Source organism: Harpia harpyja, chromosome 7, assembly GCF_026419915.1.
Source record: "Harpia harpyja isolate bHarHar1 chromosome 7, bHarHar1 primary haplotype, whole genome shotgun sequence".
Taxonomy (NCBI): Eukaryota; Metazoa; Chordata; class Aves; order Accipitriformes; family Accipitridae; genus Harpia; species Harpia harpyja.
The window spans coordinates 22,285,304-22,300,235 of record NC_068946.1 but is presented as its reverse complement, the minus strand read 5'-3'; the positions used below and the strand labels follow the sequence as shown (position 1 = coordinate 22,300,235).

General features: G+C 37.5%; 1 protein-coding gene across 6 annotated transcripts in view; it reads right to left on the bottom strand.

Annotated features, from left to right (window-relative positions):
* The window catches only part of MFSD6 (major facilitator superfamily domain containing 6), a 30,812-nt gene that overhangs the window by 2,307 nt on the left and 13,573 nt on the right, over positions 1–14,932 (bottom strand). For 4 of the 6 annotated variants that reach the window (XM_052791722.1, XM_052791721.1, XM_052791723.1 and 1 more), the window contains 4 exons: positions 11,227–11,324; positions 5,459–5,620; positions 4,772–4,870; positions 2,348–2,628 (listed from right to left, as the gene is read on the bottom strand). In XM_052791722.1, coding sequence (XP_052647682.1) covers positions 2,348–2,628; positions 4,772–4,870; positions 5,459–5,620; positions 11,227–11,324 — 640 coding nt within the window. Of the gene's footprint in view, positions 1–123; positions 176–2,347; positions 2,629–4,771; positions 4,871–5,458; positions 5,621–11,226; positions 11,325–14,932 lie in introns of all 6 variants that reach the window. The other 2 variants (XM_052791724.1, XM_052791726.1) reach the window with 2 other exon arrangements.

The window sequence follows — 14,932 nt, the reverse complement described above, 5'->3', positions numbered from 1 at the left end:
CTGGAAATTCACAAAGTGCTTACTTTGAATGCCCGCAACACAACAATTCAAACTTAAAGAAGCAAAGCAAAAGTAGTACATTTAAATCCAGATGACACTAATAGCAAGCAGACAGTAGCTTACCTTCCATCTCTTTTCCTAACTGCACTTTCCCAAGAAGCATGCAAAAAACAAACTACTTGTGTTTCAAGGGAAAAAAAAAAACAATTAACTGGACTTCAAAGTGTTCAGACAAGATCATTATTTTGACCAAACAATTCTGTAAAATTTTTTTATGCTCCTTAAATATAGCTTTCTGCAATAGTTCCGTCCCTCCCCAAGATACTGTTCAGACTTTCTGAATGGCAGAACTTTTGCCATACTGATGCACGACTCCAGCCAGTCTACTCAAACAGGCCTTACTAAGGAACAAAAGAGCACATTTAAACACTGGTTACATTCCCCAGGGTTGAAACAGAAAGCCTTCACACTAATACATTTCACGTTAGAAGATGACACACTATCTATGATTATTTGTTTTGCACTGAAGAATAGAGAATACAGCAAGTATGTCCCTTTGCTTGAAGAAGTATAAGCAAGCAGTAGAAAATCAAGCCAAAATCTTAATAAGAAGGAATGATTTTTGTCACTAATTCCATTTTCTGTGCACTGACCCTCCTTCCAAATAATCTATTTCCATTTTAAGGAGGCTATTTAACAAATTTAATAAGAGAGCTGGGCAGCCTTTTTCTAGTTTCAGTATTTTAATATCACCAGCCTAAAATAAATGACTGAGCACAAAACCTGAAATGTTTTGGAGAAGGTTTGTCCTTTTGGTGTGCTGAAGTAAGCATAAGAGATTTTGGAGAACACAGATGATGAAGAAAATAATACAATGGGATGCATTGATTTTTGGCATATCAACAAGAACTACTTTTATATCAGCACTATATTTTTACAGGAAGAAAAAAATAATGAAGAGATCATGTGCCATAGAGATGCCAACAGGCACGAAAGCCTTTCTGGCCTCTTCAAAATTTTCAGTGAAGCAGCTGGGTGGTGTCCAGCAGTGTTGGACAAGTCTCTCTCAAACACCACACAACTGCAAAACATTCTTTTCTTGCCATGTTCATTGCGCAAATTCTGTGCGACTGCTTTTCTCTAATTTCTCTTTTTAAAAGGGGACAGCTTACAGTAACCAAGACCCTGAGGACATTTACCAATGGGAAACAGAGCGGTTTGTCTGGACAAATTACTCTGATGTCAGAGACCCAGTGATATCTTAAGTGTCACTATAAAACCCACATTCTTTGACTCAGGGAAGTTCAAAAACAAACAAGCAAAAAACCCAACCAACCTAAAGCAGACATGCCTGTAAATATATTTTCAAGAATAAAGACAAACAAGAAAGGCAGGAGATGGCTGACTAGGTGAAATTCCTACACACTCTGCTCTGCTGATTCACACTCATATTCCAAATAACCCATTTCTGAAGGCAATAGCTGTGGAAAAAGCACTTCTGTGTTTATGCCTACCAGGTGCGTAAGAAGGTACGTCACCCGCTCCTTCCAGACAGGTAAACACAGTGGTTTTAACATTAACCATGCTGTTCTAAAACTTGCATTGACCACCTTTCCCCACTTTGCTTAAGCAGTATGCTTCAGCTCCATTCTGAAACGCACGTCCAAAGCATTAAAAGGTAGTTCAAGATCCAAGCCCATCCAATCATTAATAAACCTAAAGGTATTAAAAGGTATTTTGGGAGAAGACTGGACAGAAGGGAAATAGTGTAAAGTAAGCACCAGCAATCAGACATTTTACATCACAGAATGGCTCTTAGCTGGTGTAACTCTAGGAAAAAAAGATACTAACTTTATTTGAACAGAGGGCTCTGTATCCCATCAGTAGTTGTCTGGAACACCTATTTCTGCAACCATGTAGATGTTTGACACCCAAGGAAGCAAAACTAAATAAAAATCATCTTACACTATTAAGCAGCTGTGCATCTTCAATTATCACCTTGTAAATTTTGCAAAATGCATAACCCGCACATTCCAACTAACATGAAAACAAATGTAAACTTAAAGGGAATACAAGAATATCCAAGCCTGTAAAACAGAGTCTCTTTCTATGTCTCTCCCTCTCCTCCCATCCTCAGGAAGATAATACTTGCAAAAATAGTTATTCCTGCTCTATTACACATAGAAACAACTCTATTCAATGCAGTATTTCAACTACTGTGTCACAACTCCAAATTCATTACAGGCTGACAGAGAATACCTGCCAGGTACTAACAGATTTACATAACTATAAAGGTTTTCTAGCATCTAATAAATACTTAAGAACGTCCTGCACATTAGAAGATTACCTGCAAAGGCTGATTCTCAGGAGTTGGATTGGTTTTGGACAGTTTAACCATCTCTTTTATCTGGTAGACAGCATAAGCTAAGGTGACCCAAGGAGAAGAGCTGATGCCCCAGGCAGGCTTGTTCACATCCTCTTGCTCTTCTTGGTGTTTAGTTTTCTTTAGAGGGAGCCTGGGCTCAGTCCGAGGCATGGTATCTTCCGATTGCTGTTGTACAAGGTCAATAGTTGCTATGGGAACAGGACTGGAAGGCACTGGGATCCTTTCCGCCAGCATTGTCTTTTCTGAATTTTAAAACAAAATAATCACTGGCAAAGCCAACGAGCTTAAAAAAAAGTGTAAAGCAGACAATGAACACAAAGCATTTCTTGCTTTCATAATATGGTTATCACTGTACTGAAAGCAGAACACTGGCACAAACAGCCAGGAGCAAGACATGCCACAATCTAGTTAGGGAAACGCAACGTGGATGTTGCCTTATAAGCAAGGCTGTTCTGCAACTGCAGTGAGGTATGTTGGATGGCTGCATAAACAGGAGGGGCTAATGAGTATGAAGCAGTCCATTTTTTCTCAGCTACTAGAAATTCATATTTTCATTTTACATGGAAGAAGCCATCTTCCTGTTATATGCAAATTGAAAATAAGTCTTCTAGACTTGTGGCAAACTTCTTTCTCTGCATAAAGCCTGCATCTTACAACTCACTTGTACTCATAACTAAACACAGGAACCATTCAGTGAAGTCGCATGGCCTACGTCATCAGAACAGCCGTTTCTGATCTTAAAATTTCTAAGCTTACTGATTTAACTTATGAAGTTGTTTCACATCTTCACCACCTTTTTCTGTTTAAGAAATAAACCATCCTTCCATAGTTACTACAAAGTTATGCCGTTAGTGAGAAAAGAACAAGGTTAGAGTGACACACTGGAGGAGACAAAATATCTGTCACAGAGTTTCAGGTAAAGGAAGAAATCCTCCCAACAGACCTTTACCTCTAAGGTCTTCCAACAATCTGAAGTAGTTTTCACAACTGTCTTGAAATGTCACCCCTTAAATGACTGTCATGACCCAACACAATGTGCCTTACAATCTTGAAGAGCCAGAGTATTTATATACGAAAAGTAATTAAACACCTTGTTAGAAACTGTTGGATATTTTAAGTAATAGCTGTTTTACGAGTCTGTAAATAACGCATTCTGTAAATTTTGAGAAAATACTTTTTCTGAGTAGAAATATTTTACTGATTAAAAAGATCTTTTTTCAAAATTATAAAATCATATTTTATTTACAGACTCTTAGATTATACTGGGTTTTTTAAGCAATGGCTGAATGTTCTCTAGTAGTGAGGAAATGAAGAGACTAATCCTGCACGCACTTGACCACATGCTTAGATTTACTCATCCAGCTGGTCTTGTTGAAAGCAACCTAATTACTGCCATGCTTAAAATTAAGATACAAGCTCTTAAGGTGGGTAGTGTGTATTAAATGAAAACCAAAGACTGAAACAAACTAAACAGAATAAGGCCATTAAGAACAAACTATTCTTTTGTAGGTTCATGTGTAATTAACTGAAAGTTGATGGGAAACTAAAGCAGCAAATATCCTTTTCACCTTTCCATTTTTTGCCATTATCTTTTGAACAGAGGTGAAGAAAATTCTAATAAAACAAATATTTGAACAGTTCAGTACTGGCGACTTGATAACTAGTCAAGGACAATTCATTTAATATCCCAGCTAAAGAAAACTAACTTTCATTTCATACTCAAAGCTCATATTGGCAAGTAACATTTGGGTAAAAAGCAGCTCAAAAATTCATGACTTTTCAGAATTTGCCACAGTTTTATTGTCTTTGTAAGAATTAGATTTATGCTAAATCATTACCTTTGCACTAAGCATTTAATTTCTGGTTAACCTTTATAGTAATAAAGGTGGAGATGAAAAAGTTCAAGTTCCACCTGAGGGGAGATTTCTCAGGTACCAGAACAGAACTGAGGCAGCTATAAAAGTCTGTGTCCTCTGAAGCCCTCTCTACAATTTCTGGCAGAGGTAGCTTGGACTAGTAGAATATGAGACCATGCAGTGGTCAAGGTGACCTTAAAGAACTGATGCAACTGAAGTGACTCACTATAGCTGTTAAGACTAACAGAAGGTATTCCCAGAACTGAGAGGACATACAGGTAGTAAAATATGTTATGCTTTCCTCCTGTCAGTATCCAAGAATGCAATGCTGCCCTTCTTACAACAGGAACACATCACCTCAATTTCTATCATTGCTCAGGAAAAAACTTCTCACTTGAAAACAAACAGTTTTGTAAAAATCTGAGTAAAGTCACCAAACATACAAAATAAAAGCTGCAGGGAGCAGCTTCCAAGATACCTTTTTTCACTAGCTCTAATTCTGTAGTGTCACAGTGACATGAATATTTACCTTCTTCTTCATCAGGAACCAACAGCCACTGGATCAGTGCAAATAGAAGAAGAATCACTAAACAAGCCATCCCTATTCCTCTGAATGTGGCTGCAGGACCTGTAATGAGATTTTTTTTTTTTTTTTTAACTGAGAATCTACTTAATAAAGTAATACAAGATGAGTCAGCATTATGCACTCCTTGGGTATGTATTGTCCCATGTAGACTCTTACTAGCTTCTTTCATTACATCTTCCTCCCCCATCACTTCTTCAACAGGCTTTGCAAAGGATTTTTAACCAAGTAATTAGATGCTCATTTGTTCATCAAGAGGTTGCATAGCATCAACCTATTCTCTCACAAAGGATTCATTCATCTTACTTAAGGATCAGGTTGGAGATTTGCTCACACAGTACTAAAAATATCTAGGCATAACATATTTATTCAACCTGTAACACTGACAGGACAAAGCCATAAGCAACCTTGTCTGAATTCAGTGCTAACCTTGCTTTGATCATGGGCCTGGACTGGAGATCTCCTGAGGTGCCTCCCAGCCTGAGCAGTTCTATGAGTCCACGTTTTATACAAAGTGCATTACGCTTTAAAACATAACAATACCTTAAGTATAAATAAGTTTAAAGCTGGTAGTTCAGTAAAACCAGAACTTCAATAAATAAAACAAAAATCTTCAATACAATTTTTGCTTACCGAAGTAATTGACCAAAACCCCGCCAACCATAGCCCCGCATCCTCTGCCCAGACCCAAGTGGAGACCTTGCAGGATTCCCTGGGCTGACGTTCTCAGCTCCGGAGGCACTGCCGCGCTAAGGTACGAAATACAAGCTGCCCATATAGCTGCGTGCGTGACACCTAGAGAGATGAAACATTGTGAAGAGTACAGGGTCCAGGGCGTACTAATACAACATCAGAGTGACTGCACTCATCAGTTGGAGCATGCGTTGGAGAAAAACAACAAAACCCTTTCACTGACAAATGTCTGTGAAGTACAAATCAGCTTTTGGTAATGTGATACTGGCAACCAAGCCACAGGGAGACATGATGACTCCTTCTTCTGCAGAGTTTGTCAATAGCTCTTTCTCCCTCTAAGATGACCTCACTTCTCTTCTTGAGACATAGTCCCTAGGAAGACTAAATGAAGTGCCTTAACAGTCTCTCTGCCAGATTCCTTGTCCCTTTGAGAGTGACCTGTGGCCTTTGAAATACGTTCTTGATTTTGTAAGCTGCAGGCAATTAAAGCATTGATGCCTCTCAGCAGTTTCCTTACTGCCACAATGAAGGCAGTGCAAAGGTCATAAAATCCAAACAATACCAGAGAGCGCCATGTCATTTCAGAGGGAAGAATTAATCCCCTCCTGCACTTCTCACTCCCCCCAAGAACTAACCGCCTCCAAGCAAACTCTTTCTGGACGCAACACCAACACGCTCTGCATTTAGCACTGAATGATCTGGAGGGGAAAAGCACACAAGCTCCTCAGGGTAGGCCAAAGATGCCGATTTTCACGCCTGCTGTTTAGAGGCAGAGTCAGCACACCCTTCCTCCCGCTATGACTGCATCGTGCGTAGGCACTGCTGTGCGCTGCTGCTGCCTCGCATTTCACCCACTCCCGCTCCGGGGACCGAGCACAGCAGAGGTTCTCACTGCTGTAAACAACGGCCACGTATCCCAGACAGGCCCAGCTCTCCAGCAGAGATTTTGAAAGTCTCTTTCTGGCACGTGCCTTGTAGATGCAGGGTTATGAACACTTTTTCCTACTGCAGAAGAAGGACAGCTAAGGGGAAAGACAGTGAATAACCATCAGCATGCAGAAACAGGCTGCAGGTGGAGCCCTCGCCTTTGAGCTTGGTGGGGTTTTCGTGGAGTAGGGAAGAACAGGACAGGAAAAGGCAGGGTTGGGGAGAAGTTGGAAAAACAAAACAGTTTTGTAGCTTGTCACACATTAAATAAGCCTGAACTATTTTGCCACCCTCAGACTGAGTGGGAATATTTTTTTCTTATTTGAGTGGTATTAAAAATAGTCATCACAGCTTATCAATGCGTAAGCTCTACTGCCTCGGTTTTAAAAAAAATATTGGCACAACTGATGATTCAGTCAACATGTTTCTGTCCTCTACACTTGACTTATTAATGAACAGTTGGACACTCAATAATTACTTAGGCTGAAGACTCATAAGAGCAAGAAAACACACGATTTTGTAACATGCTCACAAAATAACTTGGATTTCGCTTAGTTGTAAAATGATAAGTAGCACTGTATGGAATTCATGCAGTTCTGGTATAGCCATGTTAGATGTCCATAAGGCTGTACAGTTCAATTTCATTCCAAATCTAATCCCAGCTTTGGGTTTGTAAAGGCCACCTTTATACATTGCAGAGCTGGTTTTGGTAATAGTATATCACCTTGTTGAAAAATAAAAAGCTTACATTAGGATGAGTACATTTTACCTTACCATCTACAGTTTAAAGCTTTAAAACCCTCAGATTTTCCATGCAAAAAGCTCTGAGTTTTAAAACTCACTGAATATCTACTTCTTTTTAATGCAAACCCATGTATTCATTGAAAGTAGCAACCAAGAACTGTCCCAATAACAAAGCAATGCTTATCTAATATAGATAATGTGTTTTTGTTTTATAAAGGATATCAATTAATGTAAAACATTCAGTTTTATCAGCTGTTAAAGAGTAAGTCAAGTTTTAAAGCCAGGCAAATCAAAAACACAGCAGAAATTATTTGAACCATGAAGCACAATATCACTGTATTTGTTTGAAAACAAAAGGCCGTAACTTAACCAACAGGTTCTTGGATGTTTTCACCTTTACTAGGCAATCCAGATAGAACACAACGTTCTGAGTTCCTCTGAAAACAAATCCATACCTTTAAACCAGCTTATTTCACCTGCCTTTAAAGGTATGGGCTTTTTTTTTTTTTTTTTTTTTTTAGTATGTGTACATTACTAATGTGATCTTTATTATAATTATTTATAGAACAGTGACTATTTAGAACAGTTTTTACAACAACTTATGTAAGAAGTCTAGTCTGGATTACTGCTAACCACAATTCTTTTAAAAAGAAGTTGTTCACAATATATATGTTGTGACATTATTTGCTAAAACCAGTAACCACCATTTCACCATCTGGACTGTAATTTCAACAAGTGTAACAACCCTAGTGTTATGCTTAGAATAATAATGTTTAGCAAACTTCGGATAATTTACATATAAACCAGGAAATGAAGATTCGGGGAGCCAGATTAATTTCAAGAGAGGTACTTCCTAATTATTGCCAGTTAAAGACCGAAGCTTTTTGCTCTCTAGAGATAACTGTACTGCTGGAGCATCAGTAGGAGTCACTTCTTAGAATAGTACTTGTTTTGGAGTTTGCTGGATAACTGCCAAGTGAAAATAGATTATTTTCAGGTTATCAATATAGTTTTGTAATTCAGAAAATACCTGTTATGCAAATTGGTGAGCTAGCATAGCTGTCACCAGAGAATTTGGACCATCACTTTGGAACAGTTAAGTTGCAGCTAACTAGCATATCAAAACTTAATCTGTTAAGTGCGAAATGAACAAGACTGCTTGCGTGTTCACAGACTGATGACGTATATACATGTTATATACATTTGCCTATGAGGATGTCTTGAAATTTTCAGTTATTAAAGATTTTCAGTTATTAAAGATTCAGCCCAAGCCTTTATTTTCATACATTGCATGGGCAAGTCAATACAGCATACGGATTCAAAACTCTAAATTAAGAAGTGAGTTTAAATCTCCTCATTCACTCCTTTGAGAGTGCAATGCACTTAAAGAGTTCTCCCTATCCCAGTTACAGACAGCAACTGAAACACAGCATGACTCTAATTACAATCAATGGATGCAGTTTGCAGAGTCATCTTCCAGAAATCTCTCCATGGCCCTCAGCACAACACATGGGGATAATCCTTCTTGTATTGCAGAAACTTATTAAAAAGAAAAATAAATTCTTTACAAAAGGCAGCTGAAACTGTTGTTGACCTTAAAACCTCTCCAGCTGATAGAACTGGAATTTACACAGAATTTGACAGCTTCCTGCAAAAAGAGGTATGTACAATTATAAGTAGTACTTCACCAAGGGATCTAAAAGACCTATCAACTTAATGCAGTCATGTGGCCCACATGGTACCTGTTTTCTGCACAATCTACTCTTTTTTTTTTGTTTTTAAATACTTCTAATCCGTACACACGCAAAGCAGCTACAACTCTTACCTCTGTCAACAAACTTACTTAACAAAAATAAGAGCTTCCACCTCACCAAATTTCATTAAGGTGTCACCCCTTAACCCTACTGACAGATTCAGTGAATGTGGAGGAAAGAAAGCAGAGCCCAAAGAAACAGGATCTGGTAACTGCTGCAAAAGAAATAATGAATCAAGAAGGGATTAAAACCGGTAAGAGCGAGGAGGGGAAAAGAATAAAGGGGGGGAGTCAACAGTACTTCTAAAAAGATAAACTTGATCTCCCATTCAGCAATACTGAATGAGATTACTGGAATGTAGCAAATGTAGTGGCAGTAATTAGATACACATCTAGTGTACCTATGGACTTCATGGACACTAATAAAGCATGTTAGATGCAGGCTGAAAAGTGTACATAGAAAACGAAGAGGCTTTCAGGGCGGGGAGGGGTTGTGTGTCTGTGTGTTTGTTTTGTTTTTAACTTTCTCATTTGCTGACTATAAGTAACTGCAAACAGAAAGATTAACCCAAGCGTACATGATTCAGCAGTGGCTAGATATAGAGAAAGTCTGGCAAATAAATTTATGAGAAAGTATTATTTTGAAGGTCCTTAGTTTTTCTTTAAATATCGATTACTCAAGATCACACCACACAAAAAAAACCCAGGAAAACAGCTCCCTCACAGCCTTGCTGTAAAAGCAAACCTACGTATTAAGCAATCCATGTTGAAATTTCAGCAGAATAAAAACGAGATTAAAAGTAAAATAAACTTCTTTCTCAGCCATTACTATAGGATGCTTCTGGGCACAGACTTATGGCTGTATTGTTGAGACACAAGTTGTTTGGTTTTTTTTTTCCTGTATTTTGAGTTGAGGTGTCTCTTAAAACAGGATTACCTAGAAGGTAATATTCAAAGCTTTGTATTTATCATTTGTTCCCCACAGATGTTTAAGCAGGCAACACATATGCATTCTTCAGCTTCTTTGTAACATTTTCATATTTTAACACTTGGTATGCACAATGAAGTATCAATTCAATAGTTGTGGTTTAGGGTTTTTTTAATAACAAAATTCAGAAACTTGCTGTCGGGGCAGTTTTAATACAATAAACTGGTTTTGTTAGCAGGGAGGTAAGGAGCCAGGACACAAACAAATCTCTTTCTATGTATATGCAGAGATCTACACAGTGCTCTCCAATGGCATTTTATAACTCAAGTTAAAAATCTACCTTACAAAGATTTGTGTAAATATAGTAGAAAAAGTTAATACAAATTCAAATTATTCTGCACATAGAAGAATAAAACTTCTAAGTATAATCTGTGGAAAATTTTCTAAGTAGTATTGTATAAATCCAAAACACTGGCTTTAACAAAGATGGTACAATTATTTTTAAAGACAGGGAAAACATTTCCTGCATTTAAATTAACCATCCTCTTGCAAGCTTACAAACCCAAATACTTCAGTATTCTTCAAATACTGAAGAAAACAGAAAATAAAATAGTTTAGACTTTTCCTGGTTTTGAGAAGTGGTACCCACTACAAAGACAAAAAAAGTCGTAAAATCTAAGTTAGAACAATTTATACTTTACCATTCCAATGAAGGTCTTACTGACTTGTTTGACAACACAACTTGAAAACAGGGCTCAAATTACTTTTCATAGACAACACCTCTGTCCTTCTAATTAAATTAGTTAAAGGGCAAGTATCTTAAAGAAGCTCTATTAGCACAAAGCTATTGAAAGAAATTCCTCTCTAGCTATTAAAAAAATTAATCCTGTAGTCTAAAGGTATGATCAAATAATACCACTGAAAAACTACAAAATATTTTAAGAGACAGAATGACCCAGACTATGGTTGTTTTTTGTTTTTTTTTTTACAGCATCCTTTCAAGAACCACGACCTTTTCCATTTAATGAAGTTCACATTTATCACCAAACAGGATTTGCAGTAGGTGTGTACCAACCTCGTGCTTCTGTCTCTTGTTTAGTTAAAGGGTGTGTTGGTCTCGCACAGTTCTGTATGAATAAACAGAGAACTGTGCACAATCAAATGCAAACCCACCCTTTTGACGTCAAATATTTTCCAAGATAAACAGTAATGTTTTATGGACCTGCGTCTTCTGGGATATTTGTGGTCAAAAAACCAGAGAAATACCAGATTTTTACTTAATCACAGTTCACTTGAAAAGAAGATAAATGTAAGCACTTGATCTTATACTGGAAAGGCATTACTGCACTGTCTTACCTTGAAGTACTTCCATCGGAAGAACAGTCCAGGCGTTTTCCAGATACGAGATGTAAATGTATCGAGCGGTATTACAGGCAAGACCAATATAAAGCACTCTAAAGGAAGTAAGGAAAAGAGAAGTCAGGATAGTTTGCACTTTCCTTTTTTGATATGTTATAATATAGCTTACTACTTCAGAAATAATTTGCAGGTGTACAAACAGTTTGCCAGTCTAAAGCATTTGCTCAACAGAAAATACATTCTTCAAGTCCTACACCCAAACATAAACCCTCCTCTTGCCCACTCCCAACACATATTCAAACCGACGCTAAAGTTAAGACTCTCTTCAAAATCCTAATGGAAAAAAATTAAAAGGGACAACAGATCCACTGAGCTTTTAAATAAGCTCTGTAGTTCCATGCCACACTCTACACAGGATTATATTTCAGAGAGACCATTTCTAAGCACATTCAACATCCCTTCCAAACAATCTTTTCTAATCATTCAGAGATTCATTCTGCCATTTTAATGTAAGCCTGGTGCAGGTTTGCATTAGATGAATTAATTTTACCCCACTTAATATAAGTTTATAGTCCCAGTATCTGCAAACTGCTCAGAACTACTCTAAAAACACATCCCACAGAAGCAATATGGTTCATAACAACATGCCTCAGGATAAAACTTAACCATCCTGTTGAAAAGCAGCAGATGCTGCATCTCTGAATGAAGAGAAAAAAGGTCTTATAACAGCTTTCAGACAATGAAGCACAAAGACTATTTGTGCAGTGCATTTCCCATTGCATGTTTAACCTGATGACTTTTCCCTTCCAGTTTTCAGATTTAGCTTAGCTTACTTCTGGGGTGCTTATTCATCCTGCTATCTTTCTCTTTTTCTTAGAAGGATCTTAGGAAACAAAGACTTAATTCAAAACATGTTTTTAGCTTGAGAAAAGATGCTGTATTGCAACCTTTAAAGATTTTTTTTCAGGGACAAAGATAATTTATTGTCCAAACATGGCTTCTTGGTTGACCCCTGGTTGGGCACAAGTGAAATAAATGCAATTGATAATTAAGGTGGAAGCATAGACACTGTGAAAGGGCTCATTATTCTTTGTGCTGCTTTTTTAGTTAGTTATTCTACAAAAGCGGACCGAGGTTTAATTAAATGGTACATAGCCACTGAAAAATCTAGAGTGAGATGCAAACATAAAAATGCAGCATCTTGTTAACATTTGAGGTCTCCAAATACAGATGTTGACAGCTAAAAAAATCAGTACCATAGTTTTCATCATGTCAGTGATATCAAAAAACATTCAAAATTATAAAGACAGGTCTGTGCATTTCACAACAACATGGATTTACAGAAGACAATATATTTTACTTTCAACAAGTTGGGTAAGCTTGCAGGAAGTGCCCCCCCTCCAAATCACACATCAGACCAAACTGTGTTGCTTCCAGATACATGTGAGGTCCGTGAATAGCTGGCTTAAGCTGCCTTTAGGCAACGCAAGCCCAAGCATTCATTGAAGAAAACATCGGAAGCCATGAAAAAGTTCGTTATTATACAATAAAGAGAACAAACTTGTTATTTGCGCCATGCATTATAAATTTCATCTCCACCTTTAATTAATGCCTTCTGTTCCAAACAAATAACTTAGTTCCTTTCATAGCCACAACTTAATGTAATTCTCATGTACAGTCACATTTCTGAAATGTATTAGGACACATTTGCCACGAAAAGTAAGCAAACATACAAGGTCTGTAGGCTCCTCTCTTCATTCCCCTACTAGTAAGGCCCAAGGTGATGCACGCTCTTGGGGATACAAAGGAATCACCTCACCATATACCTGTTTTTCCTCATCAGCAGTACAGATGCACCCAGCTCTGTTTAGGACCAGTTCTTGCCAGCTTAATTTCACTTTTGTCTCACAAAACCTTTGCCTGTGCACCAATAACTTTATCATCTCAGCTGTTCCCTATCATAGCCAGACCAGAGATGTGAAGAGGTCTCCTGCTTCATAGTTTTTCCATCATCACTAACACACTCTGCTACCTGTGCTTTTCCATCATGTTACACACTTGCAGAAAGATTTGGATTCAGAGTTTGAAGACCAGCAATTTAAGTCAGGTTCCACCTTTTAATTTGTTAGAATATGTACAGAGTTTTAGGTAAATTACAGTTTATGAAGATTTCTATAATTATGCTTTTGGGGGGGTACGTCACACGAGAACTTTTGTGTATTTACAGAGTCTTTTCAAAAATGTATTTATAATACTCACTTAGGGTCTTTATCACACCTAAATGGAAAATGTAAATGGATGCTCCTTATGAACCCTATACGCAGTATCCACAGAGACACCATATTCAACTTACAGGTTAAACATTTAAAACACTGAATCTCTGTTTATGTTAAGGAGACTAAGCTGTTTACAGCCATGACTACCAGTCTCTGCTTCCTATAAAAACCTCCCATGCTGGAATTGTGGTCAAACACATTCAAGCTTAACCTCAAGTAGGAGGTTATTTTCAGAGATTAACATCATCTTCCTAAACTCAATGGCAGTTATGAGTGCTTTACACAGGATACCATTCAACAATGGTGTCTAAATATTTGATAGCCAGTTTTGTATGCTTTTCCATCACAATATCCTCTTAAAGAACTTGTGGTCTTCACCATACTTTCTGATGACTTATTTCGTTTTAACTCTTTAGTTTACTTTTAAATGAAAATCTACTCTGTCACCTGTCAGAAGGTAGCTGGAGGAGGCAAGGCAAAAAATACCCTAACATCTGCAACATTCCCTCCCCTCGTAAATCTGTACAATCACAGAACAGCTTTCTAGCTGAACCAATGACTGTCATTACTCCAGATTCATCTAGTACCTGCTAATATACAATGTTAGAAACACTGGCAGCATGTATAACATGCACACATGCAGTGCACATGTGTATGAACAGTAAAGCTAATGAAATCAGGAATCAGGTGGTTTAGTCAGCACATGTTTAGTATGGTCATGCTTAAAATGCTTGGACAATAATTTGAGTATTAGTTAAAAAAAACCCTGTGAAAACAGAATAGGTTTCAAATGTTGTAAGGGTCTTACATGCCAACACGTACCATGGTAGAAACAGAAAGCTTTACAAGGCTAGAAAAGAAAAACTGAGCTTCTATCTGACAAGGGTGTAAAGCCTGTTTTCTTTTAGTTCTACAAAGGACAGTCAATAACTTTTTTTCCTGCTACTGTGACATCACATGCAGTTCTGGTACTCATGCCTGTCTTCAAAGAATTGGGACAGGAAGGAAAGACTGAATTATAATGTCCAAATAAATACTGCAGAAAGACTGTCTACATCTAGGAGTCTAACAATCCAGAAGAAAGGAATTTTGAGCTATTAAAAAAAAAAATATAAAATACTGAACCCAAATGCTTCTGGCTAAGATGGTTCCAAGAAGGATATATAGTTGGAGGCTCTTGGATCTTATTCATGGGAGAACGAATATCTGTACTATAAGGCAGCAGACATACGCAGAACTATCAAAGAATATGAGCTATGGACTCCTATACATTCCTCTTTAAAAAAAATAATAAATTTGCCTCCTCTTGAACAAACCATGCATTATACAAAGTTCAAAAAGTACAAGAAGAAAGGCAATCAGAAGGACACACCTCAAACTGTGATGACTAAATACAAGTAAGCATTAGATAACAAGAAAATGTGACT